We start from the raw sequence: 27488 nt of genomic DNA on the forward strand, positions 1-27488 counted from the left end.
CTGTTCTGTCGCACATCATAGAGTTTTCAATAAACAACGATCTCGCTAAACTGTTCTTTTAAAACATATTTTTAAAACCTCTTCGCCTGGTTCTGTTCTTCACATTATTTATCCATTAGTATCATTGATCTTTGCATTATGTTTAAACTCTGGCGAACGAAAGGTAAATGTTCAAAGCGACCGATCCTAATAATTAGACCTTTAATCGTTCTCTTTTGTTGTATGAACACTGTCTTTTACATGTTACGCTATAACATATATATATATATATATATATATATATATATATATATATATATATATATATATATATATATTGGGGCCCCGAGTGCAATATAATTTGTAATATAGAAATTAAAGCTAATCAGTCATTAATTAAAGACTCCTAATCAACGATGTCTTGCAGTCCAAGCATGAGTAATTAAATGTCAGTCATCGATCAGTGGTGCCTTTATGTCTGACGATGTATATGACCAATCAACACAGGTGGGAACAAAGTCCATGTCAGACGAGCTTATTACCTTCATCGAAACTCTTTGACACGTATGTTCATAAGACCTTACAAAGAATTGCTGTTCATCATTCCTCTGTTGCCATTGCGTTAGGGATAGTCCGAGTAGATCTCTGATAATCTCTGTAAAATCTTACCATGAATTTTATAATTTAATTAAATTATCTAAATAATAGGTTTTGTTGTATCTGCTTTTTCCTGTTCTGAAACATGTCCGATGTTTACAGAATGTTAACATTCATTGATATTAATACAGTCAAATGTACGATGATCTTATGATCTTAAACATTTAATCCTGATACTTCAATCCAAACTTTTGACTACGAAAAGAAAGAAGGATCATCCAAGCAAAATCTATGTCCCACGATGGTCTCCGATACTCAACGTTATACTGTAATACTATTTGGCAGATGTAATCATTAAGTTATTGATAGGAAATTTCCCACTATTTTACCTGATAATACCATTATTTATTTTCATATCTTTGATGACAACGTTTATATTCACCAAATCCTATCAATAATAGTAGCAAGTAAATTTGAACAAAAATTAATAGCTAATTTATCGCAAAACCAATACACGTTACACATGAAAATGTTCTATTGAAATTGTTCATAAAGGTCCTACATAAGAAATACGTGACAACATTAAAGACGATGCTAATGTAGAAAATATAGACAAAATTTCCCATTTGGTTTCATGTTCCTTATCAAAAGAATTTTTACTTTCAGCTTTGAACATGAGGACATTGTAAAGGGATGGACTTCCTGAAAAGAGCAGTAAATTTTCACACTGACGAATCATTGCTGAAATCCAGTATTGTCTGAATAATCTAGTTTAATAATTGTAACTTCTTTTGGAACGATAAAGATGTAACATCGTACAAAGAAGGGTACAAAAATATATTTTGACTTCAACGTGTTAAGATGGCTGCCGGTCATGTAAAAGAGTATATTACAAGGGTCGCCTCTATCGATGGGGAAATTTATCCAAGATGGGATCTTATGGTAAGTTTCAATACACATTTTATCTTTCTCGTTCTTTTCATTGCTAACCCATTATTTGTTGTATCTGCATTGTCTTCGTCATTATCATTATTGCCGCCATCATCATAATCTTTATTATCATCACCATTTATGTAAATACCTCAGTTTTCAAGTAATGTTTCTAATAAGATACATTAACTCCGTTCGATTACCATAAAAACATCATTTGCTATATTATGTTACCTCAATTAATAATATATATATATATATATATATATATATATATATATATATATATATATATATATATATATATATATATATATATATATATATATATATATTGATCAACGAACAAAGTTAGTATCATTTATTTTTCTAAACGTTATATCTCTCCTTCCTGCACTATTAATCATTTATTCTCTTATTGTGGTTAACGCTCCGGCAGACTAATCCGCCGAGAAATCACCGTATATGAAGATGCAATTCTTCTGGTCGATTAACTCAGCCAACAGCAATTATTTGTTTCTAGAAAATTAGATAAATTGGACTGTAATTCGTGACAAACATTGTTCCTAAAAGCTCGAGCTTACTAGCAAAACTGTAAATTGAAAGTGCTTCGGGGAACAGTTTCCTTTCTTTCATCCCTTTAAAAAGTGGCTCACCGTCCAATGGAACACGAACTTCCATGATTCAAACGCGCGATTCCTTCCCAGGCCCTTCTTAAAATCTTTAGCATCACGATTTTCCTCTCTATTTCCTCTCTCTTAAACAATTTAAGCAGAATAAACGTCTGACCAGTTTCTTAACCAGAGCAATAAATTAGTGGCTTCTAGGAAAATTATTTTCACTAGATTCAATTAGTACGTAGACGATCCTCGAATTTTGCACTACAACATTTATCGGCTGAGTACACGTCGAATCTTAAAATAAAATAGTCGTATTTCCTCGTGTCGATCAAACGCCTAGTTGTAAATAGGGTAAGCTATTCTGATTTCAAGAGAACTGAGCAAATTATATTCTCTCAGCACATCGTGCTACGAGAAGGTTTGATTTTTGCTGTTCGCATTTTGGTCGCAGGTTCGATACCCGACTAGGCCAGTCCGGGTACTTAATATGCTAAAAGTACCGATAAAATCAACAAAACAAATAAAAAATTATACTGGTATTTATGGAAGGCAAGGAAGATTCCTTTGCTTACTTTGGATGGCAGTTGACAATGAAAGTCGTGGTTTCCGTTATATTATTTCCAATTTCATCCAAACTATTTGGCTCTGACTTAGCCATTTACACAAAATCAACAGCAGCAGAAAAAATATTAAAGGAGCGTTGAATGAGAGCAACGAATGATCCCTACTCATGGAATCGGTGATTTTATCGCACATAAGTACTACAGTTTGTTCAATGTTCTACTACACTTGTCTGGTATTAGGTTTTATTATGTTAGTCCATTATTAGGTTCTGTTACATTAGTGTAATATCAGATTATTTTCCACCAATCTAGCATTAGGTTCTATTACACTAGTTTAGTATTAAGTTCTATTACAATAGTCTAGTATCAAGTTCGTTTACACTAGAATAGTATCAAGTTTGATTACACTAGTCTAGTATCAAGTTCTATTACACTAGTCTAGTATCAAGTTCGATTACACTAGAATAGTATCAAATTCGATTACACTAGAATAGTATCAAGTTCTATTACACTAGTTCAGTATCAAGTTCGATTACACTAGTCTAGTATTAAGTTCTATTACACTAGTCTAGTATCAAGTTCGATTACACTAGAATAGTATCAAGTTCTATTACACTAGAATAGTATCAAGTTCTATTACACTAGTCTAGTATCAAGTTCGATTACACTAGAATAATATCAAGTTCGGTTACACTAGTCTAGTATCAAGTTCGATTACACTAGAATAGTATCAAGTTCGATTACACTAGAATAGTATCAAGTTCGATTACACTAGAATAATATCAAGTTCGATTACACTAGAATAGTATCAAGTTCGATTACACTAGAATAATATCAAGTTCGGTTACACTAGTCTAGTATCAAGTTCGATTACACTAGTCTAGTATCAAGTTCGATTACACTAGAATAATATCAAGTTCGGTTACACTAGTCTAGTATCAAGTTCGATTACACTAGAATAGTATCAAGTTCGATTACACTAGAATAGTATCAAGTTCGATTACACTAGAATAATATCAAGTTCGATTACACTAGAATAATATCAAGTTCGATTACACTAGAATAGTATCAAGTTCGATTACACTAGAATAGTATCAAGTTCGATTACACTAGAATAGTATCAAGTTCGATTACACTAGAATAGTATCAAGTTCGATTACACTAGAATAGTATTATAATATAGCTATTCAACTGGTCTATTATTAGGTTCTATCACACTAGTCGAGTACTCGGTTCAATTAACCTAATCTGGTATTAGGTTATTTTACATTTGTTATTATTAAGCAAATTTAAAATACGAATAAGAATATTGTCAAATACATGAATATTTTTCCTTGCCGTTCTTTGATCATAATTTACAAAGTTTTTTTAATATATTTGGGCAATTAGTAGTTCAACATATATAAGTGACGGGTTACATTTTCACGTTGCACACATTACGACTATGTATAAAATTCCAGAGATTTTTTGTTGTTGTTAAATTTAATATGGTTCTGAGGCTGCCAATAATTAAACAGCCGATTGTTGCTTAGAACATTAATACACTATATGATTTATTCAAAGACACACTGTAAACTGTTAAGAGCAATATTAGAAAGCCCCTCAATATTTATGGTTGGAGTTATATTATAAATATCTTGGTAATTCTGATTAAACGTGACTGTATATTCGTCATACATTATATGTACCGACAGTGTAATCCAGTAATGGCGGCGTCGCGCACTTTTTGTACGGACAGAGTAGTTCAGTAACAGCGGCATCTTGCATTCTATATACCAACAGATTAGTCCAGTAATGGCATTTTGTAAATTTGTTGTTTTATTACTTTCTTACAATATTTAATTGAGTTTTTTAGATACATGTATAAGTTTGATTCGTTCTAATCACAACGCATGCTAAACATTTGTGAAATAATTCCAAGGGTCATGTAGGGTGGGAAGTTAGCATACCAATAATTTAATTCATAAAGAGAAACGCTACTCACAATAGCCGTTGCTTTTAAAATTAGTTTTACTTTTAATTATTTCTTGATAAAAAGTATTCAAGATGATATCAATTAAGATAGTACCGATTATCACAGGGGCAATATCAACGTACTGTCCAGCATGAATTAACTTTTTTATATAAAAAAAAAAACTCCGGTGCTTTTAGATGAATAACACCATATAAAAAATATTAAAAAAACATATTTTCCCCTGTGTTCGCCTGAGAATTTAAGTTTCACAAAAATAACTCCGGGTAGTCATACTTTCTCTCCAAAAACTCATAAATGTTAGCTACAGATGATATACAATCAAAGGCTTGAAAAAAAGCTTGTACAAATGTTAAAATCATCAGATTGACGATGGAATGTATTTAAAACATAAATGTTATGGTATGCAGTATTCATTTTATAAAGTTTATAAGAAGGTATGATAACCCCCTCCCGGGAGTGTGGTGGGCTCCAATTGGAAGGATAGTATGCAAAATGTCCTTGCACCGTCCCTGTTTGTTAGAATAGTATGTTCATATCATAATGTCTAAATAATATGATGATTTCTTCTATATACATACAGAAGCCTTTACCTAAGCTGCCGGTGCCTGATCTTCACCTGACCTTGCAGAAGTATCTTGATATCATGACCCCTATTCTGACCCCAGAGCAGTTGCAGAGGACCAAACTAATTGTGGAGGACTTCGGCAAACCGGGTGGTCTTGGTGAGTTCCTCCAACAGAAACTGAAGAAAGTTGCTGAAACAAAAGACAACTGGGTAATTACTTGTACCTTAATGATTCTGTTATTCTCATGTGTTCTTCCTGTATTATGTATATCATAGTAATGACATGATAATTTATATCATCATTATTTTGGTATATATTTTATATGTCTTCCCTTTAAAGGAAATAAAGTCAATCAATGCATGAGTCTGTTACACACACAGACAAATATATGTATACTGTTACAATATGTATTCTGTTACAATTAAAAACATATTGCGCACACCCGGGAGATTTGTACTTGTATACCTTCTTATTCTCGTTGATGTTTTGAACATGAATATGCACCTTCTTTTCCGCCCTCTATATAACGGACAATTGTGTCTCTACACAGATTCCTAAAGAAATCCATATTTTAGGTGTTTCAAAATTTCATCTAACGTTTCAATGGAAAACATACGCCTTTCAATTTTACTTGTCAACATTCTTACATTTAAAATTTACAATAATTTTGTCATTGCGATTAGTTTTTGCGCATTATAATAAAGAATGTGGACATTAAATTCCTTGATACGAGGTTGTTTCATTTACGGAGCGACACATGCATGATATACATCTCTTCTGTGTAAAGATGAAAATACTCGAGAAGTCAACCAAAGACAGACATGCATGAAAGATGCTTTCCTCAATGACCATGAAATTATAGCCATAGAAAAAGATATTTTGCAGCTAGTATTGAAATCCTGAAACTACTGACATGTCGAGCATATATCGTTTATATTAATCTTTCAAAAATATCAAAATCGTATTACGAAATTTTGTTGCGTAGCATTTTTAGCAATCGGGATGGGGAAAATACCATGAACGATGAAATCAAACACTGGATGACGGGTTCGGATACGTATCAGTTAAAATAATTATATTCAACTCTTCTTTATTCGTGAAACGTATTCTTTGGCTAAATTCATTCCACTTGCTTCCAAGTGTTGGATGCAATTTTCTTACGTGACATTGCAGTATTGCTTGATTATCGGCCCAATGTTGATATTTGTTACTTCATAAATTTTACTTGTGTGATGCATATTTAATTTGTATCGTGTGATTAACCTTTGTCCATCACTGAAGATAGGAATTTGGACCTTTATGACCAATATCATGCAGGGTAAATATGTTTACTTGGTTTTGAGTTCTAAGTACAGTCTTGATTCTGACCTTTGAAGGTTCCAGAAACGAGATTTTATAGTTTGATAGAAATTTCCATTGTGATGACTCGTGGTCCTCATGTAGTGTTTTAGGTTTAATATAAGGAAAAGTAAAGAGTAATGTTTTATTTCCATCCTTGTATCAGTCTGTAAAAGAATCAATTTTAGTTGTGTTCACTTAATACTTGAGAGGATTTATTTATTTACATTATTAATTGGAATTAAAAAGTGCTCTTTGACTTTAAAAAGTGTTCTTTGACTTTAGGACTAAATCACTGTTTTGGGATTATTGTGCATTCATTTATAAACATGTTGGATAATACTTCAAGACTGAAAGCAGATCAATACTAGTTCAGGCTAGCAACACATTCAAAACTGGGATTCAATTGGAACACTACTGAAATTAGTTCAGAATACTCTCTACTTTTGGATATGTGATAGAATATTTAGGACTATTTGGGATTTAACTCACATCAAAATCTAATTCCTTTTAAAATTTGTATTATGTATTCTATGTAAATATCTTATTTGCTGAATTTTACAAATCCTGTTGGTGCAGCGCTTTTCTGTTAAGTTGTTTTAAACCATTGAGTCGTAACATAAAATTGGGGAGGAGCAGTCATTCGGAACACGAATTTCTTTAAAATATTTCAGAAAACTTATATTTGTTTTTGGAAATTTGAATGTATTTGGTTTCTGAATTTTTAGTTCCTGGTCTTTTAATTTCACATGCTTGCGAAATCTTTAGTGAATTCATCAAGCTTTCACAATGTCATACATAGTAGATACATTTATTTTATGTCCTGTCCAAGACGGGTTAGAGTCAATGAAGAAAGACGAATAGTTTTAGCTTGCCAGACAATATGATATTTCTGAAGCGAAAGTTTATTTAACGCAGCAATAAATAAAAAATATTTTGGTCTAATATTTGGTGGTTAAGAATATTTTGGATAAACGTTATTTGGTTTGATTAGTAAGTCCCTACCTGCCTCTGAAATGAAAAAAGAAATGAAATTTAAAGAAAACATATGGACATTTAGTTAAGAAAGCTCCAGCTTAAAAAATGAATTATGAAATCCACAATTAAGAAAGAGATTGAGAAAAAGAAATACAAATGCGGAAAGAGGAAAAGAGAGACAGAAAGAGATGAGAGAAACTGCAAAGGCAAATCCAAAATAAAGAAGAAGAGAGGAAAACAAAAATGTAGAGAGAAAGAAATAAAAAGAAGAAAGAGAAATAAATGCAGAAGGCAGAGAGCGAAATGAAAATTCAGAACGAAGACAGGGAAATGCAATTTAGAACAAACGGACTAGAACTAGCTAGCTGAAAGAATCACCCCACCACAGTTTATATTCATATTCAGGTTTTGATGTAACCAGAAATGTAAGGTTAGTATCCCCTTTTAAAGAAATGCAAGATCAATATTTTCCTCATTTTGAGAAAATTGCTGAACACTTTAAATGGCCAAGTGAGCATTGCGCTTAATTATTCCAAAATGTACGAAGTGACAAAGATCGAGAAGGGTACACTTCACTATCGGCACAGTAAAGTGCTAATTATGGTGTGGTTAGGAACTATAAGGATTATAAGATGTTACCTGTGGGATATCGACAAAGGTTTAGGAAAAAAGAAACTGAACAGACCCATGTCGAATTTGCAAGAGATGAAGAAGAATTATTTGATAGCTGATACTCAGTCAGGAAGGTTGATCAAGATTACGACAGACTCAGACAGTTCATATGATTTGAAGAGTTAAAGAATTGCGTCCATATTGACGTCAATACATACCTTGATGAACAGACGATTGGAATTTTAGAATATGCTCCTCGTACAGCTGATTATTATTCCTTGACAAACAAAGCTTCGCTTTTCAAGACATCTTCCTCTTAACCGTTCTTTGGTAAAATCAAAATCTAAGTCTCATACGCGTACGTGCAGTTAGATCCGAAAGTTAATCTGTTTGACATTAAAATCCCGTTTTTATATCATACACTTTTGGACTTGTGATAGAACTTTTAGGATTTTTTGGGATTTAATTGACATTTATAAAACTTCTCTTAAAAGCTTTACTTTGTATGAATATAAATTATTTTTTATTTTCTCCTTACGATTGGAAAGGAGGGTTAAATGTGCTCATATTTAAAGTTGGAGGGACATTTAAAAGTGACTCTGATAATTATAAGCTATCTCCTGTTAGCTTGTATTATATAAGCGGTTTGAAAAGTGTTTATTTGATTGATTTACTTGATGGTGTAATATTACTATATATAACTTTCCTAACACCAGACAACAGGGGTTTTTAAAAAGAAATTGAGTAGGATAAAAGGATCCTTCAATATGCACGAAACTATTGTTTCCACTTTTGAACTAGGATCACGAGTGTCTGCTTCTTTCTTAGATATCCAAAAGGCATTTGACACCGTGCATCACACACGACCCTTCCTAAAACTCAAAGAAAAGATTTTACACGTAATAAATGAATTGTACTCAAAATCCGAACCTTTTCCAGTAGAAGGATAAATTCGGTAGGGCGGTATTTTGTCAACATATTAGACCGTGTTTACATTAATAACATTCTGCAAAAAGTACAGTAATCACAATTAGGGCTACTTGTTGTGTCCACTCCATCTAAAAACCCAGCGCTGGTTGATGATATAATTCTGCTTGCACACACACCAAACCATTTGCAAATACACTCGATATAAGAAACCGATACTCTCTGAAATGGGACTGCACCCTCAACGTTAATAAAATCTGCGTATTAGTTTCTTGTCAGAATTCAGAATAGACAAACAACATGGGAGAAGTTTAAGTGGAGAATATGCAATCCTACTCTACCTATTTAAAATGAGACCGATTATGTTGGAGTGCCTGTTGGCGATAATATGAAATGTTTCACAGCAAAGTAGACTGGTCTAATAATAGTAGCCAAGGTTACTGGTAGTAGACAGTGCTTATGCTAAATGCAGAAAACCATTTTATTCTCTTTTAGCGATTGGCACAAATGAAGTTATACCCAATTCTCCAACCTACGTCAGTTTGTATAAAACAATTGTGATTAAATCAGCTCTTTATGGCTGTGAGGATTGGTCGAATATCAGGCACACATACTTACGAAAGCTCGATGTATTTCAGCACCATTGCACCAAACTTCTTCAAGGATTTCCTCGAACCATACGGTCAGGAATGAGAGAACGTTTACTCGGGATAAAGCAAATTGTATCGGAAATTGATAAATGGAAACTAAACAGTATTGTTATATCTTGCTATATTTAAGAAAGTGTAACATCAAAAAGAATACTTTATTCAGATTATACACAAATCTTCCAGGAGAGATGTTCCGCTACAAAAAGGTTATATTCTCGACATGTGTAACATTTTGCACAAATATACTATTCATGAATTTATTAAATGTTTTGTTAGAGAAAATTTATTTATAAAACATGCCATTCATAAGTATGAAAACGAAAGCTTTGACAAACATGTGCCATACTGACATGTCCTTTTAAAAGATTATAAAATGTTCATATTTCTATTAACAAAAATCATCATTTTCATTGCAAATTACACATACGAGATAATTGCAATTAATTAAATCCCATGTATACACTTTGATCACTGTTCCAATTAATACCCTTCAAGATTGTAAGTATTACAGCTATTCTTACACAGATGTAATAATCCATGCATTTATTGAAGTCAAAGCACTGTGCGACACAGAGAAATATTTTGGACACATTAATAGTTTTGAGATTCATTTTTGTGTATTCTTTCATAATATAGCAGACGAGGAATTTATTCTACATCTCCAGGGTAGGAAACTTACCAAGCGTATCGGCTTAAACGAACCTGAAATACCCCAAAAGTTATAACGTCTGCTTCAGTGTTGGCTGCATCTGTAATGCGTGTATTCCTTTCTTTGTAATAAGATCAGTTTTAAAATTATCAGATTTGGAAGATCATAAAGAATATGAAAGTCGTATCACCTTGCGCGCTATTTATGACATAAGATATAAAATATCACTTATTGTGCAACATTAAGGATGGCGTGTCAATTAATTAAGTATTGGAAGGTTTCGCAGGAATATGCGTTATCTTTTAAAACTATAGTGCTCTAACATAAGAATCCTCAACGGGAAGCTGCGCGTCTAAGAAATATATCTTATGTTTATCTATGCTAGTTATATATAACTAATGCAATTTTGAGATTACCTTTTCCTGCTCATGTCCTTTTTCCTATGTTTGTATCATTATTTCTGCAAAGAAGAAATACAAATTGATGATGATGATGATGATGATGATGATGATGATGATGATGATTAAGAAATCACTTGCAATTGTGTTCCGTTAAAATGTCAGAGGATATATTTATATAAATTAGTCATTGGAAATACAAAATGCTGCTAAACATTAGGACTAAATCACTATTTTGGGATTGTGGACATGAATTAATTTGCATACATTTTGGGTTATATCGTTGTGACACATCAAGAATATCAGCACATCAACACTATTCCAGACAATTAGTACATCAGTACATTCAAAATTGTAAGTCGTTTAGAACACCACTGGTAGTCATTCGAAATACTCTATACTTTTGAACTTGTGATTGAACTTTTAGGATTATTCTGGGTTTAATTGACACCACTACTAATCTCTTTCAAATTTTTCACTTTGTATGCTTGGCAAATAAATTATTTGTTGAATTTGGCAAAATAACTGGTTTTCGCTCTGTAAGTTAGTTTAAGACCATAGAGTCATGACACATGGTAATGTATAATAAACATTTTGGTATAATTAAGGACTTAAAAACTACTGTTTTCAATTACTACAGAAGGCAGAATATGACTACCAAACGAAGGTTCGAAAGCCATTTAATGTCAACTAGAGCATAAGATTACAATTATGTTACTATCCTAGTCGCATTAAAAGGGGGAAATAATCTTCCTAACTAATCTAGCTACAAAAGACTAATATGAGTAAATTTTTAAAAATTATTTTCTGCTTTTCTGTTACGGGTTCTGTGGGAAAAAATTATATCTGTTTGATGCTGCTTTGTGCCAGATGAAACTTCTTCCACTTTCAATTCCACCATTTACATGATTGCTGAAGCATATCAATATTTCTACTAATCATGTTCGTCATTCAGAGAACGAGACAGAAATACAGATCTATTGGATTTAAAATATTGTCGTATGGTGTGATTCATTGAACATCACTCCGGTAGTTTGACTCATTCATTTCAGTATAAACTTAGACGTGTCAGCTTTATATGTAACGGCATTTCAACGCTAACAATGTTTAACGTTAAAGTAACTTAGTTAAAAATTACATACTAATCCGACAGGGATTATATGACCAGATATCAGTGCCAAATTAGATTATGTCCTTTTGCCTTGAAATGTTCGATAACCGACGGTAAATTTGACTTGATTGGAATAATTAGTATAGATTTTGCAACTTCTGCCAATCATTTAACATGGAACTATATATTTATTGAAAATGAATGAAAGTGTGTTTCCTGAAGTTCTTAGTTCCATCTAACACAATAAAGTAAACGCTGCAATTGCACGTAAAACGAGTAATTTAATCCAATATATATCGTTTTTGAATGCATGGTTTGCGTGATCCATTGTATCGATCGGAATGTGGAATGGAAGTATTCTAGGTTTATCATGCCGTTGTCAGAAACTACACCAGCAGAGAATGCTTAATAAATTTCATGTACATCAGTTATAATCAATTATATGAGAGAGATGAAGCATCGTGAACATCGATATTTATCTTGAGGAGGTAAGGCTGTAAAGGCAGCTCGTTATTTTTTAAATTGCCATTCTCTTCGCTCCTCAACGACTGTGCGATCACCCATTTGCCTCGTTTTCTGCGCTCTATCGACGCTGTTTGCTGCAGTAGCATTGATTTAACATCAAGAAGCAAAGATAGCTAGCTCGCCAATCGATGACGGTTTGACATTCAGCAAGGAAAAAGTTCATAGTTGATAATATCAATACATGTAATAACTGCATATTTCTAAAAAGAAACAACATTAAGATATTTCCGGATAACAAATCGAAAAGACACAAATCAAATCCATGCAAGAACCAACGGAAGAAGCCGCATTTCTGTTTTATCAAATAGAACAAATTAGTTTCTAAATCTGGACATAATTGAGAAATACTGTTTCTCATGTCTACTATACATGTAAAATGGACCTTTCAAATTTCAAACAAAGATGCTTTATCACTACGTGCATCTTTACGTTCATTCCAAAATGGATACTTATCAATATCTGAGAGAATTATGTTCGCATTTGCCGGCAGGAAATATTGTCTGTGACATAATTTTGATGTAAGCCGTTTGGAAAAAGTAAATGTTAAATAGCGCGAGTTCTCAAATGAATAAATTTCAGTTAAAAAGAAGAAAAGAAAAAGAAGATAAATAGTATTACAAGGACGATGGAAATGAATATGAAAAAGACCAACAGCGACGTGCCAGTCGTTTATGCAACCATCATTTTAAATATGATCTACAAATAGTTTATACAGTTTAGGTTATAAATGAACTTATAATATAAATTGACATTCAACACGATGTGAAATATACCCTATTAACTGAAGTGTTTATGTTGCTTTGATTTACTGTTGGGTTTTTTGGGGGGTCACGCGTCGATTGATTCATCGTTCTTGCTGCTATCTAACCCTTTGTGGAAATAGCAAACTGTTTATATTGTAGCTTTACGAAATATTTCGAGTGCTTGGTTAATTTAATTTTACCATGCTCTTCTTTTTGTACGAATGCAAGTGTTCTTTAAGGCCGTGACTTTTAATTGGGTTCATAAATTCAGGTTGATTGTGCAATCGTAAAGCAAAATAGTTTTATGTAATTATTTTATTACGCTATTTTTTTTTCTTCTATTTTATGGTGATTAAAATAATAATTCAGTCTAGATGCATTCGGTAGACAAATCAAAAGGAAGATCAAATTGAAAAATGTATGTCTATGCAAGTGGCGGTTGTTTCTCTTTTTGTCGTTGGAATCATGTACGTGTAGTGCTCGTGATCCATTATGTAAATGAAACATCAAACAAGAAATCAGTTTCCTGTGAACTTGGGGAGTAGATATTAAAAGCAGATGGGATGTTTTGCTGAGAATAGCTTCTTTGTAGCCAACCAATGAAAGATAATGGAGTTTATTTCTGTATGTTTGGAGAACTAGCAGAACAGAACAAAACTTTTATTAATGAAAGTAAGTCTCAGGCCACACAAAGATGGCATGTGAACATACCACAACTGCTACAAGTTTTATAAGGCGACGTCACTAACATATGCAAATACAGATCAAATCGATTGCCTAAGTTTACAATCAGTGCAAAAATATTAAACTTTCAGAGGAAATATAAAAACATTTGGGTAAAGTAGGTATAACTGCAGGCAGACAAAATAACAGTGACTATCACGGAGTGTACTAGAAGGAAAAACACAGTATATCATTAAGATATATAAACAATTTTCAATTTGACTAATAGCAGAAGGTTTATGCTATTGTCTTTATTATTGGAGTAACAAATTTAACTAGATACCGCTAACGTTTGCGATTATTGGTGGCAAATAAGGTTTGTAATTTTTCAATAGAGGGCCTGTGAAAAAATTCCCTTTTTTAGAAACTACTCTTCTTTCTTGTGAAATTTGGGACCAATGAATATTTACTGGTTTTATCCCGGGTATAACTTTTATCACAATGATTATATCTTTCATCAGAAATGTATTGTCCCAACGACCGGTTTCAACTGGGAATTTGTGATTGAACTCCCAAATTTAAAAAAAAAACTTGATCAGATGGCAACTCCATGATAATAGCACATAACTGTATAACCTTTATTAAGGTGATCATGTCAGCCCAAACAAGCATGTTTTGCACATCGATACTGATCAGGATATTTTCACACACCCATAGGTCTCTTGTCTCGCTGGCCATCATTGGCCAGTGCTTTTGTCATTCATGGTGTTACTACTGGTTTTAACATTCTGCACCACACATTCAAATATTAAATTGTTATTGATACAAAAAGCCTATTATCTTAATTTATTTCAAGAGCAGATACGGTAATTAATTTGATATTACAACGCGAAACCTTAGCCCTAGTTATTCCTGTGTGTACCATTTCTAGCTGAAGGAAAATTGAGCTGATATTAAGGACTAGTCTCGAGTTGATAAAAGAGATCAAAAGAACACAGTGCTAATAGTCTCGACGATTGTCTTGTGGGAGTATCGAAGCTTATCCATACATTACCAAACCAGATTTCTTTCATTTTGATAAATAAAATTTAGATTGAATCGGCTATTTTTATGAAGCCTTATTCCTGCAATCTTACTGATTGAAGATAACGGTGTACATATGTAAGTGGGTGGAGATAAAAGCCTTCTCCAAAATCGTCGAAATTATCGAAAGAATAGTTACTCTTTTTAAAACAAATTTTAAATCGGCAAGTTGTTCTGATGCCGAGCATTTATCTCTTTCAATTTTTTTTCCTCTAATTTGCACCGAAAATGAAAATGTCCCTTCAGCCTTTGTTCGATGCCAAAAATGTGTTCGACGCTCTAGTCTGGACTATTGAAGAGAATAGTTAGTCTTGTTATCGATTATAATAGTCTTTGAAAGGCCCTTGCCATTTTGTTACTTAAGAGCTTCTTTGATTTCCCTGAAGGTATCTGGAAAATTACCACAGTATCAGTGTACCACATGATCTATCGTTCTTTGATCTAATCTAATTTCACGGAATGGCGAATCAATGAATGAAATAATCAGAGAACGTCTTCGATTTTAGACCGGCGTCTTTTTTACTCCCTCGATTTCTGATTATTGTTGTAGCGCCTAATTTGATGTAACTGCGCTAAGGGAACATAGTCACAAGAGAGGGTTTTCTTTTCCACATTTAATTTATCCCTAATGCTTCCAGTTCTACATTCTGAATCCCTGCACTATGTTTGACCCTAGCTGATGAAGGATCCTAGTGGACTTATGGACTGATTTTGTTAACTGCAGCTCTTTATTTACCTTAAGTCTATGTACTAAAATGCACAAAACCTAATTTCTATAATCAAGTTATAGTCATATATCCGCTCTCTCTCTCTCTCTCTCTCTCTCTCTCTCTCTCTCTCTACACACACACATACACACACACACCGTTGCAGCCTTTAATGTGAATTAGAAATTCTATAAATGTTGTAATAAATTGGAAATTGCTTTTAAATTATATCTTTATGATCCAACTAATTCCAAATTAAACTGTAACTATTTATCTTTATTTTAATCTATTTTAATCACTTTAAACCATCTAAGAGAGGTACTAATTTCATAATGAATGGTCACTAAACTAAATATTTGACTATTATGGGCAAAACAAGCCATCACTTATTTATTATAAGTCACAAAACACACAATCCTGCCAATCTCATGGCTTCTTTGTTTCAGTACATGTCCGACTGAACTTTAACATAACCCCACTTGGGATTGAGTGGCTAAAGAATGCACGGTATTTAAAATGAATCACAGCCTCTATATTTAACTGTGAAAAAGATATACTCCTTTATCATAGACATACAATTATTAAATTTATCAAGAGAATGTAGAGAATTATATACAGATGTATATTCTCTTGTAAAACAATGATGACTATCATAGCACTTTAAATAACTAAATTTAACCCTAAAATATTATGATTCAGCCCAATTATTGCAAAGTTTGAGTTTCATATCCACGTACAACATATTAGCACTGTTGTTTTCTGGAGCACTAAATATTTAAATGGGATTCATATATTGCGTGTACTCCGATGGTATTACTTTTGAACATTGGGCAAATCTATTCAAACATTAGATAAGGATATAGTACTGTAAATGCACGTAATACGTCTGTTTAGGATTCTTTGATACAGGACAGTATTTTTTCTCAGATGGAATATACCTGTTTTCCTGCCCCATAACTGAAGGGTTAACTTGAGAATGTATTTTCAGAGCAATAAAAAATGGCACCAAGCCTGTTGAATCTCCGTCTGGAAATTAATTCGTGAAGAGGTTTTTCTTTTATATCTATGACTTTATTTTAAAATGCCGGTGCACAGGATCTCAGCATACCAACTAAATTGCAGTTTCTAGTGGAATACGATAATCGGTTTATCGGTCTTATTGGTCATCATTCTAGTAGTTTTAAAATGGAATTTCTTAGAATTTCGTTTGGAATATGTCAAGTTTACGTTAAGATGCTATTATCGACGACATTTCCGTCCTAAAAAAGCCCACTGGCAAGCTAACGGATTTTGTCAAGTCAAAGGATGGCAAAGACAAAAGCAAAGTAACCACTTCTCAGGTAGTTATGTAATTAGCTGTCTCTGCTTGGGTAAATACTATTTATGAATCTGGGTACAATTATGGGTGTCTGAATTCAGTTGTTGTTAAAAATGAAACGTACTTTCCTTTAACCCAAGGCCATACTCACTTATTCGGCTCCGATCCTAAATAATTAAACGTGGGCTTCATTTTAACGATAAAGCAACTCATATTATACATCTGACCTAAAAGAAATGATGCAGGATGAGGATAATTCCTCAATAACATTTTCTATATTGCTTTCTTTGAGTAAACTGGCACCATTATATAACGTTTAATGGGTTCTAAGACGATTAACTTCACATGGTTATTTCTAAGTCTGTGAATAACCATATATCTGTCATCGATACGGACTTTACAGACTTTGAATGGTGATATAAACAGAGAAACACCATTCAGAATTCTCTTTTTTTTCTTCAGAGCATGTAATTATGACTTTTCCCTGGCTTAATACAACTTTTTTGGTGAAGAATGGTAAAATAATCATCTCAAAATTTCGTGATGACTAACTAACCCGTAAAAAGAAATCCACAAGAACTATCTAGCTTTTCACAAATCATGACATCTATCTAATTTACGATTGCAGTATTATCTTCCTTCAGTGGAACCACGGTAGCTCAGTCGGTACCGTGATCGACTTACAATCCGTGGGCTATACTTTCGAAGATCAGCCTGGGTCCACAGCCGTGGCGTGCCTCTGGACAACCTAATTGACTCTCATGCCCTTTACTGGCACTAAATAGTCTCATGTTCCGTTAAAAACTAATTACATAATCAATAACATCATGTTTATGCTCCCTCTCTACACAGGTAATTGCAGTCAAACCATATCTCTGAGAAGAAAAATTTCATTTTGTGATTATTAAAAAATATATATTTTCACTATTATATGCGGATAAACCTTTTTTAAAAACGTATTGTAGACATATTGAACACCTCACAGAGAGAGTTTAGAAACTGAAAATGTATGTAGCAGCTATGATTTTGGAAATTTGTACCCGTCAGGCCTACAGCTGGTGGCTGGACGATATGTACATGAGGGTTCGTCTACCACTTCCAATAAACTGCAATCCCGGCATCATGTTCCCAGCTCAGTATCTTGAGACCAGACATGATCAGCTCAGGTGAGTATATATATATATATATATATATATATATATATATATATATATATATATATATATATATATATATATATATATATAGTGATCTCACAAATATACAATTTTCCTCGTCTTGCAAGGTATTCTTCTTTTAGTCACAGCGTCCATTTTAGTGTGATGTTGCTTTTATTGTCCTTTTTCAGACAGTTGATCTTGCTGTACCTTTGCTATCTTAATATCATTACGTATTGAATCCACAGTAATGTGTGCATTTAAAGCAGTGATGCTAAATGAATATAATACCCTTTATCAGAGACTTTGATTTCATAATATTATGGTGAAATTATCGGTTAAATATGAGATAAAAACTGTTTACCTTCATTATTTTTATAGGTATGCTGCTCGTCTGATTTCAGGAATTTTAGACTACAAGACAATTCTTGATGTGTAAGTACCACTTGAGTATGCGTTACTCTTCTGTAGAAATAGATTATAGAATAGTTGTCCTTTAAACAACTGAGTCCGTAAGACTGGTTGAGTTCATTAAAATTGTTTTCTTTGATGAACGTCTAAAAAATATTAAAGTCTTAGACTATAATGTTGAAAAGCATGATCTATGTACAGAAATTAGTTTGCTTTATGCGCTCTTTAAGTGACAATCATAGCATGAAAAAATCAATTATCTTCATAACACAAATAATTTTATAGGCTTATTTCATTAGAATTGAAATATACATAAACCAATTTTCATTTACATTGCAAACATCCGAATCCGTTGAAAATATGGTAATTCGTTACTCTAAATCTGTGCTATAAATCAGTGCATATGGTCCTTTTGTATTAGTTAATATCAGAATCAAAACACATGCGGACAATCACATTTATTCTCCATCACTTTAACTCGTATTTACACTGAATCAATCGCATTAATTAGTACTAGACAAAGGTTACACTCTCATGGATCAAGCGTCCTAGTTACATCTGATTCATTAACCATTAATCAATTCTAAAATGATAAATGTATACAATCAGCATTCTATTTCATTGAAACATGCGGCAATCAAGCGATGCACTTTACCAAAATCACCCCAGCATGGTAGAAAACGCCAGCTAGAACTAATTAATGTAATGTCGATAGCCCTCAGTCATCTTGCCTTGTATCCGATGTCAACTTCCGGTTCATTTCCGTAAGTGTCGTGTCCATGAAATCCATCAAAGTTTTGACATGACGGTCATTCTCATATATCTTCTCTCTTCAAAAGGCTGTCTACCAACCCAGTTGAGATCAAATGATTCTGATTCTGAAAATGTTGCTCATGGAAAAGTCATGCGTAGGCAGAATCAAGTTTTAGAATATTTTTAAAATTTCAATGCGATCTCACTGTCAAGCGATTTCTCCATATCCTTGTCTGCTTCTCTTTTTGCCTAAAAGGTGAGCAAACCAAATTTTACATGAAGTTGGTCCAAAGATACGAGAATTAATGTGTTTATCCTATTACGATGTGCCATCTAACATTGACCTATAAATATACTTTGTTAAAAAATTATGAATTAAACGCACTTATCGAATGAACATTGTATTTTTATATGCACATGAATGTGGGTATCAGTACTAGAAAATATATATTTAAATCATTAGTAGTATTTGACAATATACTACAAAGTGTAGACAAACGTTATGCTCGCACCGTTTGTTAAACCAAGAGCGGAAACTTCCCAAAACGATTTGTAATAACAATAATATTATTATTATTATTATTATTATTATTGCTATTATTATCCAGCAAGATTGTGGTAAGTACTGTGAATATTGTGGCAAAAAGAAGAATAGTCAATCAGCTGTTTAAATGTTGTTTATGTCTGTAAATCACATTTTCTAATGACTTTTATTTTAAAAGGCAGTCAGCATGTTAAAAGTCGGTCATATATATATATATATATATATATATATATATATATATATATATATATATATATATATATATATATATATACACAGACACATACACACATATATAGTCTGTAGAAGCGAAGGTTTATGACGACAGCAATACTCTTGTCAGGATGGTGGACCCTGCTCATAGCACCTCTGCTAATATGATCGTGTCTTGGACACACGTGCAGAACACAATCGGATACTCGGACTTTTAAATGGCAATTAAGAAGTTTTGGAAAACTTTAGAAACTTCAAAACCAATATTGGTCATGAAAACAAAATCATTCATATTGATACGCAAGGTTGCAGAAATAAGTCTAGTTTTCATTCTGAAAAAGGATTTGAAATCGTGACCTAATATAGGTATATTCGTGATAAGGACATCATCTGTTTGGCTGAATCTTCGTTGATGCTGTGTATACACCTTTGTAAAAAAAATAATTTAAACTGCAGATAACTAAGATCTTAATATCAATGCAAGTAAACTAACATGTTCGGTTAGGAACGATACGATTTTAATTGCAGTCTAACACAAACAGCTGATCAAACTTCCAAGTATTTACAGGCAGTATTGCATGCTGCTTTATGGGGCAAACTCAAACAAATATTTGGTCAAATGTATTACTACTCTTTAAATGTTGTCAAGAAATAAATCATCTTTGCTTGCGTATGGAGAAGCATAATTAATTATTACTCCTGCATACGCAGGAAACCTTTTTTAAACAAACTCGTCAAAGACAGACCAACAATTGATAGTGTGATAGTTATTGCTGTTGCTATTGCAGCTATAAATATACTGTTTTCTCTAAAATATTGTTTTAGCCATTCATCTAATGGTAATTATTTTTCAACTTTTTCGTTAATCCTTTTCATGTTTTCTCTTAATATTTTCTGTGTTATTTGTAGAATGTTTATGTTATTTTACTTTTCAACACTATCCGGCTACTATTGCAATACAACAGTTGTGTTTGGTTTGGTTTATTCATTAATCTCGTTTTTCTTTTAAACAAATATGATACTTCATATACTGTGGGTTTTTTTATTGATAACTTTTTTTACAGTAGTCATAAAACCCCATATTATCTTTTGTTTGGTATGATTAATAATCATTTGACTATCCGACAGCTCTCCATATTGAGTACCTCTGTGGTATTCGTCAATTATTAACTCAGGTATTACTGTTGGGCAAGTGTTTCATTTGTGTTTACATCTCAGTGTTTCTCATACCTGTTGGTCAAGTGGTTCATTTATGTTTTCAGCTATATTTTCTTTGGTACTTTTATTTCTTGCCATTGTACACTGATAGGTCGTTCTGGAGGTTATTTAGATCGTATATAGTGGTATCTTTCCTTCGGATGTACCTTTTTTCTGCCTTCTTTGTCCATCTTTTATGGAGTTAAAATTCTTGTCACCCTCTCGTACTAACAGTGCAATGTACTAGCTTTGAACTGAATTTGTCTTTTAACGAAATTTGAACTGTCTTGCCATCAGGGTTTACGTACTGTAATGCTGTTTCCTTTTTCCCTTTTTTATCCTTGATTCTAAAGTTATTTCTTAGATATTGTACTTCATCCATGCGAAGACCCTTTTTTATTTCCTCCTTGTTCAGCCCAATATCTTCTAGTAACAAAAACATAGAACATGCCATTGGTTTGACATCTACGTAATAATTAGAAAATTTAACATTATCATCAATTGCAAGTTCAGTATCTGCAAGATAATCATCATCGTCATTATACAAGTTTAAAATCACATAATCCAAATAGTCTGCACCATTAGCCATATTTAATTCTAATGGTTATGGACAAGATGAGATTATGAGATGGCATATCGTAGTTTTCCGTCCATTAGCACAAATATTTTCCAGCTATTACCTTGAAGCTACTTGAAGAACTGTCATGAAACTTTACATGCACATTGAATTGATCTTAACATATACTGAGATGGGGTTTTCACACAAATACTTCTAATGAAGTACGTTTGGTCCAAAGTTAAAATGGTGGTTTCTTTTATCTAATATGGGCGCCACGAGGGCCAGTTTGAAAAGCATGAGTTCGCTCAATATTGTCATAGATACCTTCAACACCCTTCAGTTAAAAAAGTAAATTTTCTTGTCTTGGATTCCAGAAAATTATTTTCAACAATGATTTCAAGGACTATTGTTTGGTTTGTTAGTTGCAAAAATTATGCATTCCGCACACATGCAAATCATGCTTTATCACTGATCAATGGATTAGTGTAAACGGGAAAAAGATTATATTTGCATGTTTGAAAGAACCTCACCGATCGGGACGAAAATTGTCAGTCTACAGAAAATGAAGAACACAAGCAAGATTTTAACAGCTATACACAAAGAGATAAAGGGTACAACATGATTTGTTGTAAAATGAACAAGAAAGCTATGAAATATTTCTCAATGATGGATCTGATAAAATCACCGTAGAATTGTTGCGTCTTTTAAGATGCATCGTAACAATATTGATAAACGATTAATTTTCATGTCCATAAATCTACAAAATTAACTGAAAGATGATTACATGTCATCACCTAAAATTTTATACTTTACTGCATTTTACGAAATTTAAATAAAATGTATTATTCGATATGTGATCTTACTTATTTAGGTATCCTGCTATGAAAGCAAAGTTGTTTATGCTTTAACGCATATCACATAGCCACACCTATAAAAAGTAATGTTAAAGACTTAGAAAATCAACACCACTAAACAGCAGGGACTTATAAGTGCATCATGATTTTGCCTGCATAAACCTCAAACAATGAAGTGTTTTAACTTTTCAAGTAGTAAATATATTATTTTTCAATTAGTGCAGCAAATATCATTATTAAAACTGTTTACCATAGAACATTTAAATCGGCTCTTACGGCTACCTACACACATGCCTTTGAGGTTGTTTTAGATGTCAGTAAGTTGCCCATTAAATATGGATCCTGATGATATAATAATAATAATAATAATAATAATAATATGCTTATGTTTATTTATCCAGGATGACATGAAGAGCTAATAGCTAGTTTACATTACTACCCTGTAATTAAAGCAGACGCATATAAAATTAGTAAAGCATCTAAAAGCTTAACATCTACTCTGTGTGTGTGTGTGTGTGTGTGTGTGTGTGATTTGGATTTTTAACGTAGCTTTCAAAAAATTCTGTCATATTGCTACGATGTCTGCAATGTGACAGTTTAGTGATGTCTAGCACTGGAGCATCATGCCGCAGACATGTAGCATGATGTCCCACCCAGTCATATTATCCTGACACCAGGCCGACCAGTCCTAACACTAAACTCTTAATGCTGAACGCCAAGCGAGGCAGCTGTTAGTACTATTTCTGTAAGTCTTTGGTATGACTCAGCCGGGGATCGAACAAACGATCTACCGCATCCGAGGCGGACGCTCTAACCACTAGGCCACCGGAGTGGTCCTCTACTTTGTAAAAGAATACAGCGACAGCAGACGTTAATATAAACTATACAAAGTTAACATTCTCATATATATGTCACAGCTGGCAACTACCACATACAGTCACAGCTGGAAGCTACCATGTACAGTCACAGCTGACAGCTACCATGTACAGTCACAGCTGACAGCTATCACTTACAAATGTTGCATAGTCATAACATCATTGTTTAATATCATCCTGCAAACTATTCCATACAAATATACCGGAAAAAGATTTCATAAAATGCTCATGTCCGAATTCTTGTTACGTTTTAGTAGTCATTGCTTTCACTCGAACTTATACTCATTGAGCTAATGTTTCTTGCACACTTACGAAAAGTAAGATACTCTGGCGTTAAATTAAGCAAAAACCTTGACAGAACAGTTTTTATAAAAATAAAGGAATCTGTAATTGGCATCCTTGTCAGAGTGTTGCAAAGAGACGATGTAGCTGATAAAATTACGCTACAATTAATATCACCCGGCTGCTCTTTTCTGTAATGTGAAAATAATTACTGGCTTCTTCACACAAAGTACATGATCAGATGCAATGTGAAAACTGTATTTTAGGATCACTGATCTGACATGAACCTCGAACCCTTTTTATATATCCTATTTTCATAGATACTACTATGAAGAGTGTTTCAAAGATCTTAGACTAGCATGAAGTATTATCAATCAGGAGACCTGGAAGTTTGTCACATTTAACAATTTCAAGTTGTGTACCATTTACGTCTAAGTACAATTATCTATATATCCCCTGCTCATTATGCTGAATAAATAAGCACTAAATGGGTATCATGTTAATCTTGGCTAATTGCATTGTCACACATCAATTTGTAAAGTTTCTTTTATTGTTTTTCTCTCAAAATTTTATTTTACTTATTTTAGTCAGCACATAATGAGCTAACTTGTTTTACATTTACCAGACAATATTGTTAATTTTGAAGAAGCAAACGTAAACCCAAATTATATAGCTAATGCGCACAACATTGTCGCTAATAAATATCATGCATTTTACGTGCCAAAAGTAAAGACTCCAATAATAGCAGCGTAATTTACCTTGCCACAATACACTGTGCTGTTTCTGTTGATTATATGAGGCGTTGATAACAAAGATAGAACACTACACCGGTGTTAGAAAGAAATATAGCAAATACGGTTTTGAACTGCAACAGTTTTAGATGGCATAGGTGTAACAGAAGCTGTAATTCTTCCTTTGGTTTGAATGGAGCTTAGTTCAACATTGTTATGAGTTTTGGTAAAATTAGTCAACATCAAAGTTGTAAACATGTCGAAATAAGAGATTCTGAGAACATTACGTTCAATAGTATATATGGAACACAATGCAAGTCAAAGCATTACAATCAAATTAACTGCAAGGAGTGTATTTAAATCGACCAATGAGTACATTAGATTCAATGAAATTACACAAATCAAAAGTATATCAGACAATGGAGAGACAAGTACTAGAGGAATTTGAGAAAGTGTTCAGAGGGGAGGAAAGCTATTTAAAACAAAGAGATTCGGGAAGCGTTGGGTCAAAGTTCCGTCTGAGAGAAACTTACAACCCAACATTATACAAACAGAAGTGAAAAACCTTAACTCTTGTATGTTTAAAGGTTTCCCATTTAAATATTTTAGGGTCCAGTTGAGAGTGCAAATAATAATGAGGACTTTGTATAGCGCCTAATCTTTAGAAGCTCTAAGCGCTTTACAACATTAGACAACACATATAAGATAAAAAAACATATAATAATATTATTACAAAAACAAACACCATGTAATTAGGAAAACATTAAAAAATAAAAAACATGCTGAGAATATTTCAGGTAGGAAACATTAGTAGGTCTTTAAGTTTGTTCTTGCAGTCGAAGTAAGTGAGTTTTGAGAGCCCTCTTGAATGTGATCACTGTGTCTTTGTGTCTAAATTCAGTGGGCAATTCATTCCACGTTGTTGGGTCCTGGTATGCAAAACAACGCTGTCCATATTACTTTGTTTTCATAGTGGGAATAATGAGTATACGATTGTCAGAAGAGGAGCGTAAGTATCTTGCTGGTGTGTACACATGGGTGAAATCGGATAGGTATGTTGGACTAGAGTCCGAAAGTGAAACGTAGCACAGAGAACAAATTTTGTGTTTGATTCTGGATCGAATGGATACCCAGTGTAGGGTACAGAGCAGCGGGGAGGTGTGCTCTGATCGTGGTACACTAAGTATGATCCGAGATGCTGTGTTTTAAACTTTTTGAAGTTTCTGGAGTAGATATTGAGATGAACCAGACAGAACTGAGTTACAATTGTCCAGTCTTGAAAGTACTAATGAGCACACAAGTGTTTTAGTGGCATCAACTGAAAGATATTTGCGAATTGAGCTGATGCGTCTCAGCTCAAGATATGCAGCCTTGCATATGTTCATGACATGTTGGTGCAATGTGAGAGTACTGTCCAGAGTAACACCTAGGTTTGTACTTATTGTGTGAATTTATGTTGGCGTTGCTGATATGTATTGTTTGAGGTAAAGGATGTGAATGAGAAAATCTTTGTGTTGTGATCAGAATGGCCTCAGTTTTATCATCATTCATCTGCAGCTTGCTACATGTCATCCCTGATTTCACATCAGAAATGCACCTCTCTACACCTTGGATGGTAGCATCAACTTCAGTTGGGTGGCTAGATTTGTATATTTGGGTGTCATCAGCGTGCAATTGGTGAGACACTGGATGATGATCTATGACACTTGAGAGCGACTGAGTGTATAGAATGAAGTGAACAGTTCCAAGAACAGACCTCTGTGGAACACCAGAACATAGATCAACTGGGCTGGAGTGTATTCCATTTGCAGATACAATTTGTGTCCTGTTGACCAAGTAGGACTTGAACCACAGTAAAGCTGTATCATGAATGCCAAATACATGCTGGAGACGGTGAAGTAATATATCATGGTCTATTGTGTCAAATGCTGCAGACAACTCAAGGAGGGTGAGGACTGTAATCTTTCCGCTATCCAACGCAGAGAGAATGTCATTAACTACTTTTAGAGTAGTAGTTTCAGTACTGTGGCAAGGGCGATATGCAGATTGTACATTGCTTAAAAGACTGTTTGAATTTAGATGAGATACAAGCTGGGATAGAACAACCTTTTCTAAGATTTTTTATATGAATGGGAGATTAGAAAGTGGGCGGTAGTTCTTTAAATCGTTATGGTCTAGTGTTGGTTTCTTCAGCAGAGGCATTACAATGGCAGTTTTGAAAAATGATGGGAATTCCCTGAATGAGAGAGAGGTATTAATAACATCAGTTAGTGAAGGCAATACTGGATCTAAGCACTCAAGCAGCAGTGATGTTGGAATAGGATCAAGTTCACATGACTTTGGTGCACTCTTCATCAGGATTGTACGTACGAAATCCATACAGACAGGTTCAAATGCTGCTAATGGTTGCCGCTCAAATTCTGTATCCCAACTGTATGGTGACGATGAGTCAATTGAAATTGTGGTGTCAAGCTTATCTAGTAACTTATCCATTTAACTCCAAAGAATATCTATGTTATTTGGTATCACATTATTTTCCCATGAACTGCGAAGCAATATCTATTACTATAATTACAAGAATGAAACAAGTACCTCTTTAATTCCATTGGTTTCTTCATTCCTGAAATTGACATGAAATTGCCATAGAGGGAACAACTGCAAATGGTGACAAAGAAATATGTTGATTGGTTGTAACACAACTCTAATGTTCTCGTCACGTTCGAGCAATAATTACAATTCGTTCGTGATCACATGCAAAATAGAATTGATTGTTACGATTCAACAGTATTGTGTAGGATGGCTTCACTGATTTGAAGCAAAACTTTCAAACATAAACATATGTATTCAAAAACTAAACAGATACAAAGAATGTTTTAACTGGCTGAGTTCATACAGTTTTAACCAAAATAATCAACAGTGAAGACTGACTTAAACACGGAAATGGACATAAAGTGTCTTGGACTGAGTGGATGTCAGAATG

The 27488-nt window shown here is 33.4% G+C and overlaps 1 protein-coding gene across 1 annotated transcript in view; it reads left to right on the forward strand.

The window, feature by feature from the left end:
• The window catches only part of LOC149803317 (choline O-acetyltransferase-like), an 86035-nt gene that overhangs the window by 8048 nt on the left and 50499 nt on the right, over window positions 1-27488 (forward strand). Inside the window, 4 exon segments of the mRNA XM_089953914.1 lie at window positions 1382-1518; window positions 5245-5439; window positions 17980-18098; window positions 18471-18524. Coding sequence (XP_089810040.1) covers window positions 1382-1518; window positions 5245-5439; window positions 17980-18098; window positions 18471-18524 — 505 coding nt within the window.

Source organism: Sinohyriopsis cumingii, chromosome 3, assembly GCF_028554795.1.
Source record: "Sinohyriopsis cumingii isolate HCF-2022 chromosome 3, ASM2855479v2, whole genome shotgun sequence".
Taxonomy (NCBI): Eukaryota; Metazoa; Mollusca; class Bivalvia; order Unionida; family Unionidae; genus Sinohyriopsis; species Sinohyriopsis cumingii.